A 20,592-nucleotide genomic window follows, 5' to 3' on the forward strand; every position below is an offset into this window, starting at 1 on the left:
ACATCCTCTTAAATGGATCCGTCTACATTTGGTCTTATTTATTCATGTTGCAAAAAACAAAACAAAACAAAAACAGGAATAATGTAACTATATTTGCTTCGAGCAATTAGACAGTAATTACGTCCTTTCTGTCTTTCGTTTATTTTTTCCCATTTCTGCTTACAGGCAATGGCTGAAGTGTACTATTGCTACCAATGTTGTTATTGTTATGAGAAGACCCAAATTTTCCCTAATGAACAACTATTTGTTTTACTCAAGCACCCTTAGTTGTCAACCAAAGTGTCCGTCAATTGACCATATTTGTTTGTGCACAAGCCAACATAGTGAACATTTTGCAAATACCATTTAATACTTGGAGTTGACAATTAACGATATGTCATCTGAGTATTAAGATAGTTCTTGTCACGAATGAGGTGAGCCGAAAGGGGTGTGGCCGAGGGAAGTGCAGGCAGCCCGTGCTCTGGCACGGTTGTGACAGTTCTATGTTCAAAAGTCCATGCATTTCTTAATTTCCATCTTTGTTGAAAAATTGCCTTCACCCTAATGCTCAGTGACCCCCTAAGCAGAAATCCTTTGTTATTATTACATACCCAAAGAGAATAAACATGACACTTTTTTTTTTCAACGGCTGGCAGCCTACATGCCCACACCCACCATGGTGTTGAAGTTTGGTAAATAGCTGACAAGTGCAGCAGAGGTTGGAAAATGAGGTCAGGGCATTTCTTTAGCGATAGAAAATAAGGAAGATACATGCAGAGATGGTGACAAAGTCATCCCTCGATCCATTTTTCAATACTGCTTGTCCTATTCAAGGTCACTGGGAATCTGAAGCCCATTCCAAGCGATTAAGGGTGAGGGGTAAGTTAAACCCTGCACTGATCACATGTCAATCACAGAGATGATACAGAAAATCACTGTTACTCTCTTGACACTCATTAACACAGTCATACCTATGGGTGATTCCGTTTTCAAATAATGCAGCATACATGTTTTCGGGCTGTGGGAGGGAGCCAGTGTCGATCGAAAAATTCAATCAGACTGACAAAGATAAAGATACTGACTAAGACTGTATTGTTATACATCACTATCAATAATATTATGCTTCAGACTTTATATTTGACAGTCCTGAGAACTGTACCTAGCAATTTATTGAAACAAGTTGGTTTTTCAAAATCCATTAAAATAATACTGAGTTTTAAATAATCTACTGCAACCGAGGTTTGTCTTAGACAATGTTTCAGTTTCTAAGGCGGTCCCTTTGCACGTCCACATTTGTTTTTTAATTAAATAGAAAAAAGTAGATCTCCTTTTTTAAACCTTACTGTGCCTTCAAATACTGTGCTGATCAAGTTTTCATCCCAGAATTTTATCTCAGTGTTCAGTGCTTCCAAACCGAAGATTGATCTTTGAATTGCGTGGACGTTGCAAGTGTAAACCACCACCACCACCACCACCACCACCACTCACCGGGGCAAATAAAAAAAAAAAAAGAAAGACTATTCCACAACTTTTCCATCTGTTTAGCAAATATTGTATGACTGATTAAAAAAAAAACCTCAGTCATCTCTCTGTTGCCACCGTAGGGAGAGCACAGGAGTTGACATAACTAATAATTTAATAAAACACACCCTACTACATAAACCTTCAAAGTTACTTGGTCTCTTATATGTTTGGAATTAAAGTTATGCTCTTTATTTAATTCTTTTAGGTCACACTGCTATTGTGTATTCTTGGGAATTCACAAGAGATTTTCTGCTATGTTCACGAGCAGCTCATGCAAGTTTTGATATGTGAATGAGAAGCCTGAAATCTTACATCCCAGATATACACTTCAGAGCTTTTCTGTGACAAGAAACAAGCTGAATATATGAAAGAGTTGTTTTCAGAAAAGACTTTGCCGTCATCTACAGTTTGATATGACTTGGAAAAAAATAACTATTCCTATAGTACTAATTATATAAAGTGCTGCATTTGTATCAGCCAAATAAAAACTTTAAAAGCCTAACAAAACGATAAAAAAAATAGAAAAAGAAATGGTCAGCCTGCCCATCATTGAATACGAAAGGAGGTTACAGTCAGGCAGTTCTCATATTTGGAGCAAAGGGTGAGGACATGGATCATCAAACTCTCCAGCGGGCTCATTACTCCTTCCAAAAGGCCAAGACGTTTGTACGATGCCAGAAGGGGATTAAGAAATATGACTCTGATTCCAGCTTTTTCCCATTGAAATCTAATTCCTTTCCTCAAAACAGATAACCCACTTTAGACTGAAATGTTTCACTTTCTCAGTCTAATGCTTTTCTTGCACTTAAACATGGCCATGAATCCATGTTTATAAAAGGATGTTCAGAATGAAAGTAAAATGCAAAGTAAGTTTGAAAGGAATTGCATAAATATATCTGGTAGCAGTGCAATGATTTCAAAGCAATTTGGAAGCCCATGTTCTTGTATGTACAAACTGCAGACATAATATGCGTCATGAATGTGAAATAGTTAGGCCTATTTAACTATTTCACATTTATTTATTATTTATTTACATTTATTATTCATTATTTACGTCATCAATAACCAAATACAAAATCTTGCAAAAATACAGTGTCTATCTTATATTTTAAATACAGTGGAATTGCACTTTAAATTGGCCCATACATGGTTCAGAACAGCATGGGACTACTCAGCTTGTGTACACAGATGATTATACACACTCACAAATTCCCAGAGCTTAATCCGCAAACCTACCTTTGCTGATGTCCTGGTACTCAAGCCACAGTTGCCTCTGAACCTGTTTGTTGGGGTACCAAATAGTACAGGACTCTTGGAATCCGTACATGGCCTCCTGCACATAGTGGTTCCCAAATTCCTTTAGGATGGATGCAAAGTCACCCCTCTGTGTTGCCCCATCCAGTGAATGAATGGCTGAGCTGAAGGCTAGCAAGAAAATGAGAAATATAATTTGATTAATTTTAAATGATGGCTAATGGCGTTAGGTGGTGAAAGGCAGTTATTTTCTGGTCGACATTAGGCTTCCCTCAAGCAAAGATGGTAGACTACAGTCGTGACTTGACTCGAGTCAAACTTGAGTTGCTGTTTTTAGGACTTGCGACTTGCTTACAAATGAAAATCAAAAGTGCAATACCGGTTAATCATGATGATTTTGTGGAGACGTGGAGTTAATAACTCAACTCATGCTGTCTGCTCTTATTTCTCCTCTAAAATTAAATTAGGAATTCACTGAAGTGAGAAACAGAGAACTTTATGTAGCTAAGCTAAAAGTCCTTTACTTTCAAATGTAAAACCCTTGTACCGTATTTACCGCACTATAAGGCGTACCTAAAAACTTCCAATTTTCTCAAAAGCCGACAGTGCGCCTTATAATCCGGTGCACCTTATATATGGACCAATATTGAGCCACTACAACAGGCGTGTCCAAAGTCCGTCTCGCGGGCCAAATGTATATATCTTACATATGGACAAAGTTTTAAAATGGGCCATTCATTGAAGGTGTGATTTATAACCTGGTGCGCCTAATATATGGACAAAGTTTTAAAATGGGCCATTCATTGAAGGTGCGCCTTATAATCCGGTGCGCTTTATAGTGCGGAAAATACGGTAATTGTTATCCCTCTGGTAGCATTTGAAATGTGACGAGCCAAAGAGGGAAATGGCAGAAACAGGGAAGGGCAGAGAGTGACTTCTAGATGAACAAATACTGACTGTTACCCCTGAGGCCCAACATAAAATCAACAGCATCACTAAAATGCATGAAAGCCGTTTCAACTAAAATGGAAACTATGTGTGTGGTACATTTCATGCACGTTAACGTGACTAAATGTAAAATTTCAGCAATAGTTCCATTACCCTGAAACATAATGTGGTGAGGCGAATACTAAAACAGAGTCATATACATTTTCATAGAATAGAAAAATCTTCCTGACAATGTTCAGTATAATCTACAACAGCCAAGAGCCAGTCTAGAGGAAACATTGCTTGACTAAATACCTATCAACAGTTCCCTAAGCCTAAAAGGTGTGCAAGGCATACGCTGTCAGAATATATCGGTGCTGCTCCGAAATACAGCTTTGTAATATGACAGTCTGCCAGTAAAAACACAAGAAAAATAAAATGATATACATATCTGTTTGGTAACCTCATTTTTCCAGTAATCCAAGCATATATTCATCTCAATATACAGTATAAAAGCATAGTATTTGCAAGTGATAATTGTTTGGTCTTTTCTATGGAACCCCTAGAGCAGGGGTCTAATTATTTTTCAAGAAACCAGGCTTACCATATGTGCTGTTGTAGCCGCCAAAATCACTACAAACATTTTCTCTTCAATACTAATAATTGTTCCCTTAATGATTTTTACTTTTATCTGAATCCTCGTTTGTTTAATTGAATTTTATATCCGAATACCAAAGTATTCCATAGCCGCAGCCCTGCACTTCACTAACCAGCAAAGCCGCAATCATTCAATAGTTTAATTAGGAGGAAAAGAGCAAAAATTGACTTTTTTTTTGCATGTAATTGCAAAGCTGCCAGCAAAGTACCCATGTGGTGTAGTGTCGACATGAACGCAAGACATTATGGGATTTAAGAGATCTAAGACCTAACAATTGCTCATTATCTCTTAGCTCTGGCTTGTCTTGTAATGGAAAAACACATTTTCTTTGTAAATTGAAGTCTTTGGAAGCAGTAGACATTTCACAAAGTGCAGATTTTTAACCCCCATAAAGGTTGATAAAAAGGTGTTTTGGTATTTAAACAGCCCTATAGGTTATACTGGTCACATTTTGACATTATGAGATGAAGACCACTCCACAAAATGACTGACAGTATTTTACTGTTGTGACTTTTCAAAAAAATATATTCTCATAGGGAATTAGTCACTGAGGTTTGAGTCACCAACGTCTTGCAACAGATTGGAAAGTGTCAAAGAAACATATACAAATGGATGTGCTCAATAAATATATTCATCATGATTCCCTCATGCACGCTAACTTGGTGCCCGTCAGTTTGCCAGTGTAGCAAATAAAACAAATTGCCCATTGTCATACAGACACCCTCACCTTGATGCATCAAAGACAAACAATGACAAATATTTGTCAACAGGGCTCGGAAAATCACAGCCCAAGGTACGTATAACCTTCACAAGAATTCCCTTTTTTTAAAACAAATAATTCCTTGTCGAAAACTGAGAGAGGTTTACCTTGAGATAAAACCCACTGATTGAGTTTGACATGGTAGAGCACAGAGCGAAGACTCCAACGCTGCACAAGAGGGTAGCCAGACACTTCACTGTAATTCACCATGCCTGCAATGACACACAGTGCACACATGTAATGTATATTTTGGATGCCGTCCTTAGTATAAGACAAAAGTATTGCAGTAGCACTTCACGACTACGAAACCTTGCAGTAAAACGTCAATGAGAAATGTGCATTGGATAAAACAGCTCAGTGATAGATCAGAGGGTAGCTTTATATCGCAGTCTTGTTTATTTTAGCTCAAGAATTGGAGAGAAATATGTATCTATGTAGATTAGATGGCACAAGAGAGAAGCATGATAAATTCATTGGCTTGAGATCAAATAAAAGCATAAACTGCAGTTCACCCTCAAATAAAATGATAATATTTGGAAAAAAAAAAGCAGAAAAAGGGCCACAGTAAGAATGTAGGTTGGTCGGCATTAAATGAAAGTGGAAGTCAGCGCCCTCTGAAAAAAAAAAAGCGATATCTTAAGCTGTAGTTTAGATAACTTGCACATTTCAGAGTCCGGTGCATACTTCATATTCTTATACATATATTTGCCTTTCTAGCAAAACAACAACAACAAAAAAGTAGTGTGCTGAGCTGGATGAAAGCAGAGGCTGACTTTCAAGTATTTGGTTTCTGCATGTTACACTAATATGTTAACTGAATATGCATTGCTACTTACTTTAAAATGATTTTCAATATTTGTAGGATACCCGAAAACAAAACTTTATGTAAAATTGACCATGCAGGTGATCTTTCCACACCATTTAATCAAGGCAAGGATCCAGCCAAATGGCTGACATGTCTCTACGGATTTCACTTGCATTCCGGATCAGCTAAGCAACTGCTCCAGTTCACATTCGACAGCCTGGCATGACTAGAACACGTCCTTTCTACACTGTTGTGGTAGTGCAGGAAGATTTTGCTTTCCACCCTGAGTAGAAAGATGGCACAGAATTGCATGATGTCACTGACATTCTCTTTTCTTGGTCTCCTGCATGTCACTGCTGCTTAGATAATCATGAGATTTTTCAGGAAATTACTGGGATCCTTTACAAAGGCCTAAACCAAAACCAGTGGCGTAATACCTAACCAAAATAAAAGGGCAATTCGACACAGCCCCTTTACTACTGCGGCATGTACAATAATTAGTACAAGCAAAAATCCTACATCAATAGGACATTGACAATTAGAGAAGCTATGTAGAGACACAACAATCTTAAAGTCTTTTTAAAATATAAATCAGTAACAATCAGTACCTCACTTGCCATCAACAATCATAGACAAAACATGATGAGAGAGGACCCATGTTATTGAGTACATCCCAGACTTTGTCATCTCCCAGTTTTCTCTTGGGTGACATTACAAGCAAAAATGTCACTTACAGAGGTTTTTAATAAATGGTTGTGAAGCTGAAGTTATTCAGGTGGCAGGCCTCATTTGTTCCATTGAGTGCCATTGAACCCTCATACATATCCTGAACTTCACGATTATTATCATTTATGCTAGACCACAAGCGTAGTGCTTGAATATAAATCCGCTCGTCTCTCGTAGCAATGGTGGGTTTCTGCAGTTGTGGAATTACAGCCATATATCATCACTCTGACTGCCCCTCAACGTGTGCCGTAGCACCCCTAGAAGGTGTCTTGATACTGTTCATAACTAAGATCACCTATATGCTGCATCCAAATGTGTGGAAAACATAAAGAGGAGCTGAAAAGAGAAGATATACCTCATGTGTCAAAGGATTAAAGGAGTACCGTATTATCCGGACTATAAGGTGCACTGGACTATAAGGCGCACCTTCAATGAATGGCCCATTTTAAAACTTTGTCCTTATATAAGGCGCACCGGACTATAAGGCGCACCATTAATGCATCATGTCAGATTTTTTCATCCAAATCATTCTCCATTTTATCTTTATTTCAACTTCAGATGCAACAAATTGCTTTATAATCCCAAAATAATGATCCATAGTCTTTTTTATTTATGACTCATAGTCTTCAGCGGGACACTTCTGATTGACTTCATGACACAATGCTTCGGGCTAGTTTAAATTTAGGAATTCGGTCCATATATAAGGCGCACCGGACTATAAGGCACACTGTAGGCTTTTGAGAAAATTTTTGGTTTTTAGGTGCGCCTCATAGTTCGGAAAATACGGTACATCAAACAAAAACAAGTGGCAGAAATGAAGACATTCTGCATGAGTGTGCATTAAAAAGAACATGACTTGGAAATTAAGTGTGACATAAGCTCCATCCATGTTGGCCAGTAACACGTCTACTATATTGATGCTATGAAAATGCAACATTTGGATAGAGTCCAACATGACCAAAGAAATTGATGAAGAAGCCACTCAGTGTGAGATTTTGGCATTGTCGTCACCTTCAGCAACATCCATTTATCCCCTCTTATGGGAAGTAGCTCTCTGGAATGACACATAGAATACCTGGTTCAGAGAGAACGCACCACAATATAACCTTCCTATTGCCTGCAAGGGCCCCGGTTCCCTTAGTTAAAATGACGAAGCCCCAAACACAGAGTACTGTACTGCAGCATATTCTTCTTGCTGAAAGGCCTTGTCTCCCTTTTAGCCCTGGGGTGTTCTGCTTTCATTGTCTGACACAATGATTAATTTGACTGCACTTCACTTTGCAAACATCCCAAGTTCATAATCGCTCTTCATGTAGACAGTGTGAGGGCCTTGTATAGAAGCGTTTGGATGGGGTACGACAGTAGTGATGAAAATTACAGCTCTTTTTGGAGAATCGGCTCTTTTGGTTCGGCTCGCTAATAAGCGTCGTCACATTTGGATACCGAACAACTCTTCTGATACATTAATTTACTTAACCGCTTCATCATCACGAGGGTTCCGGATGTTCTGTTCTATACCAGCTGACTTCAGTTTTCTTACCAAAAAAACCCGTAAAATTGTGAACATACAAAAAAGTGATTTTGTAGTTTATTTTTAGATTTTGCAATAACATATTTGCTCTAAAGACTGTTACAAAAATGCAACAAAAAATCCTTATGTAGTTTTAATAATTTAAGCTTTGAACGTTTTCTTGCTAAACAAATTTAAAGTAAAAGTCTGATTCACTCCAAAAAAAAAAAATATCACACAACAAAATATCAGTTAAAATTTATCAAATAAAAAGCAACAAAACTAAAATATGCATCCAGATAACATGTCTATAGTAAAGGGGTAGAACATTCTGGTGTATCTTAACTTCTGAGATGTAAAAGTAGTGAACACCAGACATGCCACTGGTATGTCTGACGACTAATTTTTTAGTGATTATGTTAGTTGTGTGAACCTAAGACATACTATGAGATATAAGTGCTCATTGTTAATTGCTGATATGCAAATTCATGCAATGATTCTTTATGTCATTTATTCAATGTCCAATGTGAAGTAAATGACTGGATTTCTGTTTCAGAAAAATCACTGGCATTGGCATTGGGCGGAATCTCCAAAATCAAATAAATGACCCACATTACTAAGTGTTTTCTCAAACTTGACTTTTAAGGTAATGTAAAAACATCTCAAAGTAAAATTCTAATCACTAATTCTAATCGGACTAGCTAAATAAATAGACTCTTTCTAATGTGTAAACACATTGACTGTGACAACAGATCAATGCAGTGCTTGTGGATGTTCGAAAACAGAAGTGATTAGAAAAGAAAAAAAATTCAATCCAAAGATCCAATGGCTATCTTCAAACTAACTAGAAAGTTAGAGGTGTTTGTTATTTAGGGCGCTTTTCTTGTTAGATTCATCAGAATGAGTGGGGTCAGATTGTAATCTTAAAACTCTTGTCTAGCCTGTGCTCCATTTCATTCCAGATTAGGTTTGGTGATTAATGATTTAGCATGAAGGAGAACATACGGGAGAATATGCATACGATTACCGTATTTTCCGCACTATAAGGCGCACCTAAAAACCTCCAATTTTCTCAAAAGCCGACAGTGCGCCTTAAAATCCGGTGCGCTTTATATATGGACCAATCTGAATTCGTGGATGAGGACTAATTTATTAAAGTAAGCTTTACGTGTTTATTTTGTGTGTTGTGTGATATTAACGTTTGAGCAACGTTGAGTTATTGATATATTGTTATTGTTTTCACTATTTCGAGTGTTACTATATTGTGATTCCATTAACGTTTGAGCAACGTTGAGTTATTTATTCGATGTGCTTTATAATCTGGTGCGCCTTATATATGAACAAAATTTTAAAATGGGCCATTCATTGAAGGTGCGCCTTATAATCCGGTGCGCCTTATAGTGCGGAAAATACGGTATTCGTCACTAAGAAAATGCTGTAATCCAAGAGTATCGTAATATATAGACTTTGATAAATAGTTTTGCTCAATTTGTTGGTAAAGATACAAAACATCCAAACTAGAATCTCTGGATTCTGAATATTAAGGATTGACCTGTGGCAAAGTTAAATAAATCATTTATGGGGGATAGGATGATGTCAAGACCAACAGCTTTCTGAAATAATAAAAAATAAAAAAAATACGATAAAAATACGTGCGATGCTAGCCATACTTCAAAACAACACCGTCAGCAATGTCGGCTACGCGAGTGTTGCATTCATGGTATCAAACACCGTAGGAATTTTTGAAATCTTGCGAACCAATCACCCTGCATCTCTTCAATCCGATTCAATTCAGGTAGGCTGGACTACAAACTGGGCCACTATGGGGGATGGTTCCGGGCCGCATGTGGCCCACGGGCTACTAATTGAATAAATCTGGTCTAAAGCCTTGTTCTATATTTTACAAGAAAACATATTTAGAATAAGGGTCACTGTAGGCGGGTTATTGCTGCCCATGTAATTTTCATATGCATCTGATTGAGTATGGCAGGTGTGTTCATTAACTTTTTCCTTGTAAAAATATCTACAAAATCTCATTAGCTCTATGCTGATACCCACATAAACAATGTGGCTTGCAAACTTGATAATTAGGCTGGCAGATGTGGCTTGTAACCACTCAAGGTGACACATTTTCCTTTTCTGCTGCGCTGAAGAAAGGCGAGGGGGACCATTTTTGTCAGCAATTTGAAATAAGATGCCAAAAAAAAGTTCAGCAGATACCTCTGAGCTTGTGTGGTCATGAGGCCATATGCTTCAACTTTAATTATGAGGGACTTAGGGAGAGAGGGACTCTGGGTTGAACTATGAATCACTGCCACTCTGGCTGCCTCCAAAGGCCCGATCTACTGGTTTCAAAACTGTCCACAAGTTTTCCTTTAATTAACTAGAACATGTCCCAGTGCGTGTAATGACAGCTGACATCACTTTTTTTTTTTCAATTTCACCTGATTTCAAACCCAATTGTGTCTATAACATTAAAAACTTTCTGGTCAGCAGTGGCTGTAAGGAAAGAAAGATAATCTTGCATACTACCGGTACTCATTCTGTACGTGGCCAACTGACATTTTGTAAGTCACCGATCAAAACATCCATAAATTTGCATAAGGAAAAGTACAAATGTGTTTCCATTTTGGTCAGTAAGAAATTGCAATCAACTTACTAGAATAGTAACAGTACAGTAGAGGATATACCTTTCAAACTACCGTATTTTCTACACTATAAGGCGCACCAGATTATAAGGCGCACCTTTAATGAATGGCCCATTTTAAAACTTTGTCCATATATAAGGCACACCTTCAATGGATGGCCAATTTTAAAACTTTGTCCATATATAAGATATATACATTTGGCCCGCGGGCCGGACTTTGGACACGCCTGCTGTAGTGGCTCAATATTGGTCCATATATAAGGCGCACGTGATTATAAGCCGCACTGTCGGCTTTTGAGAAAATTGGAGGTTTTTAGGTACGCCTTACAGTGCGGAAAATACGGTATATCTTAATAAATGTCATTATACATTTTATTCAACAATTCTATTTTCTGAAATGCATGGCATTGTTCAAGCGCAAAATGTTGAAGGTTCAATCTCTGTTACTCAAATTCAGATAAGCTTGCAGTTTCTCCTAATTTAGTGTCATCAGTGAGTGAATAAACTAGTTACTGACTCACGAAATCATGCCATTTGTGTGAAAGTGAGCCTTTAAGGTATAATGGAAAAATCTGCACTACACTATATCGCCATAATGTTTGAGTTCAGGGAAAGTAGGTGTTGGCATAGGGACAAACTGATATAAGTGATGAGGTCTTGATGTCCTTCATGTACGTATAAAAAAAAAAAAAGCAACTCCTTTTCCAGGTTTGATAAATAGACATGTTCTAATGTCAAATACAGAGGTCATATACTCTATCAACTCCAACTGAGCACTGTTCCACTGAGCATTCGCACTCATAGCTCAAGTTTCATTAAATTTAAAATCAAGCCCCCTGCTAACATTACCAGCTGGAAACTAACAGGCATGAACGTCTATGTCAGCAGAAGCTCCAATCCCTCCGAGCCTCACCCTTTGGTGCCATGGTGTGAGAACGAACTGTAATTATTATCCTGTCTGATTTTGTCAGCTAATTACCTGACATTTAACATGCAAAATGCGGAAAATCCATCCAATTAATTATCGTTTGAGGAATGAATTGGAATTTTTCTCAATTCACTGTGGGTGTGTAGTTAATTATTGAATTTCAATAGAGTTTCCTGATATTTGAGTTATGCCCGAAAGAGCATTGGAATAGAGGTAACAACTTATTTACACAGCAAACAGCACAAGAGGATTCTAGATAATGAAGAGGACTCCAGAAATTCCGAACGAATTATGCATGTTCAGAAATCACCACACGCAGGAGCAGGTATGAGCACATTCTTCCCTTTCCTCCCACATTCCAAAAATCCTGCCAATTGACCACTCCGGATTTTCCGTAGGTGTCGAAATAAGTGTGAATGGATGTTTCAAAGTGTGCCCTGCGATTTGCTGGCAACTTGTTCAGGGTATCCTCCACTTACTGCCCAGAGTCAGCTGGGATGGGCTTTAGCATGCCCGCAACCCTCCTGAGGAAAAGCGGTTCTGATAATGGATAGTTGGGGAAACAATTCCACCCACAGATAGTGTCCTCAGTTCCCAAACACTTATTGAGTGTTGTGAAAACTATCAGTGATGAAAACATACCCCTGTGCGAGATTTTAGGGAGCATTGGAGCAAGCACGAAATTGAAAAGGTGCTAACTACTCCTTTATAGAAAATATAATTGAATGGTGCGCTATTTTAAATGGATTGTGTCTTGAAAGAATTTGGAGAAAACTCAGGGGACCTTTATGACAATGACCTTCCCATAGTGTGACCAATTATACATAGGCCTTATGAAATATAGATTATGTGCCATCTCTGTGCTGACACGTGTGAAGGCTCATACCATCGGGAGCGTGCAAAGAAGCAATGTGCAAAACCCGAGGGAAGGCAGATTCAATAGGATAAGATCAGAGGAATCTAGTATAGTGTTGCTGATCACGGCCTTGATTAAGACAATCCTGCATATTGTAATTACAAAAAAAACAATAAATATGCAGGTTGACCTCCTGAGTAGACTCTGATCAATTTGATTTTAATCAAGGGGCTACATATTGAAACACACCGATTGCAATAGTATTCATTAATCTAAACTGCAATGTGGCGCAAGTTGTTTTATTAATCGACAGAGGGGCAATTGGATGTTAGAAGCATACAGCGAAATAAAACTCTTCCCCCAATTTCAATTTAATACATTACAGAAAAAGTACTTTTGGACCCAATGCGGAATCCCAGAAAAATAAGTTTGAGTTGTTTAGGTACATATGTCATACACAAGAAATTAAAATACTCTTATGTATACCATTACTACCGTATTTTCCGCACTATAAGGTGCACCTAAAAACCTCCAATTTTCTCAAAAGTCGACAGTGCGCCTTATAATCCGGTGCGCTTTATTTATGGACCAATATGGATTTGTGGATGAGGACTAATTCATTAAAGTAAGCTTTACGTGTTTATTTTGTGTGTTGTTTGATATTAACGTTTGAGCAACGTTGAGTTATTGATATATTGCAATTGTTTTCACTATTTCAAGTGTTACTATATTGTGATTGCCTTAACGTTTGAGCAACGTTGAGTTATTTATTCTATGTGCTTTATAATCCGGTACGTTTTATACATGGACAAAGTTTTAAAACGGGCCATTCATTGAAGGTGCGCTTTATAGTGCGGAAAACACGGTACTTGGTGTAGGGGTATTCCAATACAGATCTCTGGAAATTAGATGAGACCTGTCACACGACCCTTTGCTCTCATATTCTGTTGTGACAGATCACCACTGACAGTGCACCTACAAATGCAGCCCTTGTTAGAATTGCTAATTTCCATAGTGTGTTACTTGTTTGATCAAAGGTACTCTCTTGCTTCAGTCATGTAACCTTGACATTACTATTATCTTCTGTCATCCCGTAGATGTTCAAACTCACATTAACTGCATCCAGTTGCTTTCATCTTCACATAACTAAATTCTGCGTTAGAAAAAAAGGGAGCAGGCTGTAAATTCACTCATTAAATGTGATTGCTCATAGTGTAGTGGTGCACGCTGATGACGTGGATTTGATACCTGAACAGTGCATGTAATTTTACCACATAATATAGGGCTACAATTATTTGACTATGAATCGATGCATCTTCAATGTAAATTGGTCTTTTCTCACTGTGATTATTTATTGAATAATTAAACTTACAATTTCATGCCCAGCGCAAGTATAACGCAAAGTGCAGTTGAACTGTGGGCATGGAGGCATTTTCTTTCTCTTGGTATTTCTTTGTAGCCTTTTATCTTTAAATCCGGTTAATTGACCCATGACGTGCATTTCCATTATTATACTCTGTTCATTCAAAATGTAGTTTTTATTAAAATGCATCAACTTATGATAAAAATGTTTATCCCTGTCTGTTCGAACACACTTTCTTTCAGCACAAAAGGGCTTGTGTCAGCCATTTTTTTTCCTAAACTATAAGCATCATCCTCAGCTCTGATAAGTAATGACAGGGGATTGGCGAGAGAGCTGTGGTTTCTGTCAGGCAAAAATATTTCACCTTTGGCATTCTTTGCTCTATTTTACACTGAAAGCCATATAGTATGTGATGTATGTTTTACAGATAGTAGTGGCAGTGAAATGATATTGTTGCTCACAGACAAGCAAATGGCATGAGATCCTGTAACCTGCTTCTGGCATCACTTTTCTTTTGCTGCATTTATCTCCCAGCCGATGGTCTGTTTATCACTGCTCTGGAGACAAGTCTCTTCCCCTTCATTTTTTTGGCTGCTCTTTAAGGCTTTTGTTCTGTGCTGCCTGTGTATGTGGTGCTCAAATTTTAATTGTAATTTTTGCCATTCTTCTATTCACTATTGTTTCCTTTTTGTATGCTTTTTCTTTGTCTATCTTTTCTATACCGATCAGTTATTGCTCAAGCGCCATCTTACGGGAAATCTGCTTAGCAGCCCAGAGCATGCTTGCTTTCCAATTAAATCAAGATGTATTTGCCTTTCAAAAGCTTCCCTATCCTCACTCTTTTTCCCCCCTGTGGAATAATTGATGGAGGTCTCTGGCCTCACGATGAATGGCTTTAAAGCCTTGAGATGAATAGGAAGATGAATGATTTCACCCCTGTGGTGACCGGGGAGAGCTGGAACAAGGACTGCTGACATTGTGACAAATATACTGACCAGAGCAACCAACCCTGGCTAAATCAACATGGGATTGAGGTGTGGCAAGCTTTTAATGTGACTAAAAAGATGTTAGACTTTTTGACACAGCCTCTGCGCTCGATGGACAATAACGTGAATCTTGCAATTAACTGCGGGCAAAGTGACAATGCTTGACAGCCAGCCGGAAATTCAGTGGTGGCAGATTGTCGCAAGCTTGCTGAAGTTTGAGACTACTGTGGGAGGCAGGTGGACAAGAGGGCAGGTGTAAGGTAAGTTAATAGAAGGTAAGGTCAGGTACAGAAAGGCAATTGCCTGAGATAAATCTCATGGATGATATCTCATATGTCATAGCCAATGTTTATGAACTAAATTTAATATAAAATGAGTTCCTTGGCTCAATAAAGGTAGCAAGATACAAATGTCAGGGCCATCTGCGAAATGCGTTTATACTATTAATGTTCCACAGAACAGGTTGACAATGCATCTACGGGACCTTTTATGTATGACGTTCGTATGCCAAACAAGAACAGCAAACATCAAGTCAATTAGGATCAAATGATTCATTTGTGCATGTGTTTTGATTTTTCTTCTGACTTTCTGTAGCTCTTAAATGAACTAGTCCCCAAAGTGGACGAGACAAATTGTAGTATTTTATCCAGCCTTTCCGATTGCTTCAGTGTCATACCATCCTTCTTGCCTGGCCTAAATTTTCTTTCAATTACCGTAATTTTCGGACTATAAGTCGCACCAGCCATAAAATGCCCAAAAAAGTGAAAAAAAAACCATATCCTGAGTATAAGTCGCCCCCCCCCCCCCCCCACCCAAACTATGAAAAAAAACGCGACTTATAGTCCGAAAATTACGGTAGTATTTTCGAAGACGGGCCGCAGTTTGAGAGGGGCATTTGCGCCATTGTGGGAGTGAACACAGCCGACCTTTTTTCTGGGCAATGAAAGAGGCTCCTCTCATTCCCTGTAAATTGAGCCCAGGAGAGGCACATGCCTTTGACATGGCAGAAGAAGCAAAATACTTTCTGGTGTTCATGCAGGATATCGAAACTTGCAAAGTATATTCAAGGAAATGCAAGCGCACTTCAATGGGCTGAGCCTTGCTGTGAAGTGGGAAGTTGGAGACTTCCTTTCATTCCGATTGTTCATGTACTTGTGACACATTCCCTGCATCTCCAAGCTGTTACCCAGTGGGTCGTTTTGAAAAAAACATTATAAAGATGATGAGAAAACAAACGCAATCACTGAATTGATGTTCACACTCATTCAGAAGGTTTGATCCACACTGTTATCATATTCCTGAAGATTCGGTCTACCTGCACCGCGATCAAATTCTCAAGTCTCATTTACTTTCAGTCACCAATTCGTGAGGTGTGCCGGGGGCGTGTGAACGAAAACACACTTGGTCCAACGGAATGCCCAGTGTGGTGCGGCGCCGTCTACCAAATTCCCATACACTGTAAAGTCGACTTGCCCTAGGGCAAAAATCAATATGTGCCAGTTTTTGCGCTGAGCACATGTGCACTGTCTACAAAAATAGAGCCCATCGGGTACCTTTTTTTTTCTTTTTTTTTTTTTGACCAAAGAATATTGATTTGGATCTGTTGTAACTGGTATTGCACACTTAAATCCCATCAGCTCACGTTGGTTGACAGGGAGCAGTGAGTGGAATAAAACTGTAGACTGTAAGTATGTTACATTGACTGGCTCAGTACGATATGCTTGGGATGTAACATCTAACAATGGAGGGCTTTCATCCTTTTGCATGGTATTTGTGGCTGATTTTCCATTTCATTTTAATAAAATAGATGCGATAGGCATCACCTATTTAAAAGTGTGTTCAAATAGCATATTGCTTTTTTAACAATCTGGCTAACTACTATTTTTATGAAAGTTAATATTTCTAAACTGTTATTTATTCCTTACTTATTTTATACATAATGAACTTTACAATTAATGTCAAATCTCAAAGTGATGATTGCAGCAATAAAAATAGAATGAATATTAATTTAAAAAAATGAAAAATCTATTTAATTATATGACCCAATCCAGTCTCATCCCACTGTCATCTGTGACTATTATTTTATTAGACTTTGATGAACAAAGTTGTAATAAGGTGTTAAGGCCATTAATTATGCTGATTTTAATATGAAATATCAAACTCCTGATAACTATAAACAGAAGATTGATTTCTTATCACTACTCACTACTAGGAAACCATTGCTTATGTATTCTAGACTCCATACAGGAAAGGTTGTTTGCAATCATTAACACTGTCTCTTTCCATCAGTAAAAATCCCTTACTAATCATTGTCATAACAATTGTCTTACAATGTGTTGTGTTAAAATGGCCAGGCTATGAACTCAACTAATGCATGTGCTATGCCCGAGGCACCACTGGGCGCATTCATAGAGTGAACGCTTGTCAGCTTTCATGAGACATTTATGTGATACTTGGATCATTTCTGACAAGGTGGTGGAAAAGCATGACGCTTATTTAGAAACCAAACTATAAAAGAGCTTGGGGCTAGTGCAGGGGTGGGCAAACTACGGCCCGCGGGCCACATCCGGCCCACGGGACCGTTTAATCCGGCCCGCCAACCCTGAACAAATTGTATTATTAAACTTTTTTTTTTTGTCATTTTGCCTGCAATGACTGCGTTTCCCCAGTAGATGGCGAAGCGCTCGCCTGCGCATTTACTACCGGAAGCCGTGTCAGAAAGCTCGGTGCACACTCACAAGTGCGTGTACGTATTCAGTAGTACGGACTTGGCGCACTCTCGCTCTATTCGTATCAGTCCCGAATTTAGAGCGTGGGCTTTGACGACAGCATTCTTATAATTCGCGCGCTGAGCTTTCAGATGCAGTTTTGCGCTAAAGCCACCCACAAACCTTCCCCTGGAATCCTTCCATTAAAATGAGTGGCCCGAAAAAAAGAAGTGAGTGCCGAGTGTTTAAAAAAAGAGTGGCCAATTTGGCTCGACGTACGCGACGTGACGTTCAGCCACATCAACATCAACCCGTCACAGATCAAGGTAAACGGACCAACACCTCGGATCTCGCCTAAGAATTGCCACAACAAATTTTACTCCAGACTATGACGCACTAGCAAAAAAGGGACACCAACAACACTGTTCCCACTGAAAATGAACGGGAGGCGCTCAAGTTTATTGTAAAAAAATGCATTTTGAATATGATTTGTACACATAGCAGGGATTGAAACTAGCGACCATTCTCATTTTCAAACAATGCAGGATGCTCAAGGACATTGATGCACCACCTATTTGCGACTAATCTTAACCTGTAAAGTTCTTAAGGCTTACTTTAAGCAAGTGTTTCCCGTTTCCTCACCTCTGTTACCAGGTGTTTGCGAGTTAAAACTCTGCTCTGATTTTCAGATACCCCTCACCGTGTTGCTGTTTTGATTACTTTATTTGGATGTATGCTTTCACCGATTCTTCAAGATGATATATTTGGTCAGAATGTTTGCCGTTTGATGTGATCCCATAAGATAAACATCTTTCATTAATCTGACCTGCAGGCACTGAAGTGATGGAGATTGTTATTCATAATAACAGTGTCGTATTTTATGAGAATCACTGATAGCAGTTTTTTAGTGAATTATTATTTTTTTTAATGCTGTTAATAAATGCATTTGTTTTCAAAAAACTTGTTTGGAATATCCATGCTTTACTACCTACTAAAGGCCAAGATCTTCTATGCAATGACCTTTACAGGTCGCTTATATGACTTCACACAACGCCTATACCATCTGCTCCTGGTCCGGCCCTCCGGTCCAAATTTAGAACCCAGTTCGGCCCGCGAGTCAAAAAGTTTGCCCACCCCTGGGCTAGTGCCTTCTTTTTCCGCAACTTTTATAAATATTTTTTTACTGTAATTTTAATTACTTATCAGAATTGCGTGGTTAGACCAGACCATTACATGTTTGTTTCTGTAGCATTTAATTTGGCGATCGATACCCTACTACATAGTGGACATTTCTCTACGGTAGTCTAATAAAGCCAACTGTAGCTGAAGCATAGAGTAGGTTTAAGATATTGTGATATTTTCTGGCGCTTTTCTTCCTCGAAACAAAACTGCCAATTTAAATGGCAATATTGTTTAGCTTCATGTTCTGATGGGTGGGTTGGGGGACTTAGAGTAGCTTGGGGCTGGTTATTGGATTGGACATTATCATGAGATAAACTCATAATGTACTCTGCAGCTTTCCAGCTTTCAATACACTGAGGTCATCTTGAGGTCAAGAGTACCAAACCAAAAGTGATGATAACTATTACTTGTACACTATCTTGTAAGACGGTGGCGCCTCCAAAGGCAAATGTCTAAAAGATTGTACACAGTCATGATTTATGTTTTATTTTTCTGTCTGTAGGCTAGTCCTTGTACTTGTCTTTGTTTCGCTTAGGCTACAATACACAGAGAACATTGAGAGTTGAGCATCTAGGCAGACTTGGGCCCAATGCCATTGCTTCCTCTTAACCCTAAACCTTAGTCTTGCTTCTTTCCCTTACTCTTCTTTGGAGGGATTGTGAGACAATTCTAGTAGAATTACCTTCTTCTATAAATGACCACATATAATGTCTTGCTTAGTAAGAAAATTCTTACCTGTGAGGTATTCTGAGTCGGGCACAGGGTCTAAAAGTTCCTCGTGACACTGAACTTCTGTTGGTACAGATGCTACCACCATGCCATCTGGTAGCTGCTGCTCAATACCTCGAGCAAAATTTTTCTGTCTGGAAAGGGAGTGGGAGGGGAGAGGTCGTCATTTTTAGAGCATACTATATACTGCATCACAATATGAGTGGGTATAGACCAAGGCATAGAATAATGGCATTGGAAAAAAGAAAACCCAGTAATACTGAGCCATTAAATTAAATTATAAATTAGCACTAAATAGGATATCTGATTATTGGGACAAATATGTACAGAGGAATTTGATGATTCTGAACAAAAGATGAAGGTGCTTATTGGGTCAATGAAATGTCCACACAGCAGTACGTATTTCACTTTTTCTGTTCAGGGAGGCGGGACTTTTGAAGGGAAACTAAATGAATATAGTTTACATTGACAGCAAATTGTTTGCGCTGCAGTGCTCAGTCAGCCTCAGAATGGCTGATAGGCTGTGTAGAGGTTGCTTGGCATGAACGTTTTTTTCCTCCTGTGGGATTGGTCCTTTTGTTAAATTGTGACCAGCCACAATGTATCCTGATGTGGAAACAGCTGGTAGTGATGTCACGCGAGCTCGCGGCTATGTAGCACAAATTAAGCCATGTTACTGCTGGAGTGAGGCATTTATGGAGCAGGGTGCAAAACAAGCTTAGTGCGAATAGAGTGTAGTAACCCCAGTGAGAGGGAGAATACTTTCACAGAATGTGGGAGGCATGGACTCTTCAGTACCCCACATCCACATTGAACAAGTAACAACTACGGGCTCAGTGTTTGAACATCAGCAATAGGAAGTTGCTATCCCACTTGGAGATGGATGAGGCACAAAGCAGAACAGGTCAATACAAGAGTGATTGACCTGAGAGAGAAGGTCATTAAGTCCCTTTGAGGGACTCAACTACCTCCTCTTTGCCAAGGCTAAAGAAAGAATTGCCATCACAATCACTACTGAATGATGTCAGAGACCATTCAGCTGATCTATGC

The 20,592-nt window shown here is 38.8% G+C and overlaps 1 protein-coding gene across 1 annotated transcript in view; it reads right to left on the reverse strand.

Moving 5' to 3' along the window:
• astn1 (astrotactin 1) overlaps window positions 1-20,592 on the reverse strand; it is a 140,336-nt gene that overhangs the window by 50,884 nt on the left and 68,860 nt on the right. The window contains exons 15-17 of the mRNA XM_061295914.1: window positions 19,549-19,676; window positions 5,210-5,314; window positions 2,740-2,928 (exon numbers count right to left, since the gene is read on the reverse strand). Of these exons, the coding sequence (XP_061151898.1) occupies window positions 2,740-2,928; window positions 5,210-5,314; window positions 19,549-19,676 (422 nt within the window). The remainder of the gene's footprint in view (window positions 1-2,739; window positions 2,929-5,209; window positions 5,315-19,548; window positions 19,677-20,592) is intronic.

The sequence above is a fragment of the Syngnathus typhle genome, linkage group LG13 (assembly GCF_033458585.1).
Source record: "Syngnathus typhle isolate RoL2023-S1 ecotype Sweden linkage group LG13, RoL_Styp_1.0, whole genome shotgun sequence".
NCBI lineage: Eukaryota > Metazoa > Chordata > Actinopteri > Syngnathiformes > Syngnathidae > Syngnathus > Syngnathus typhle.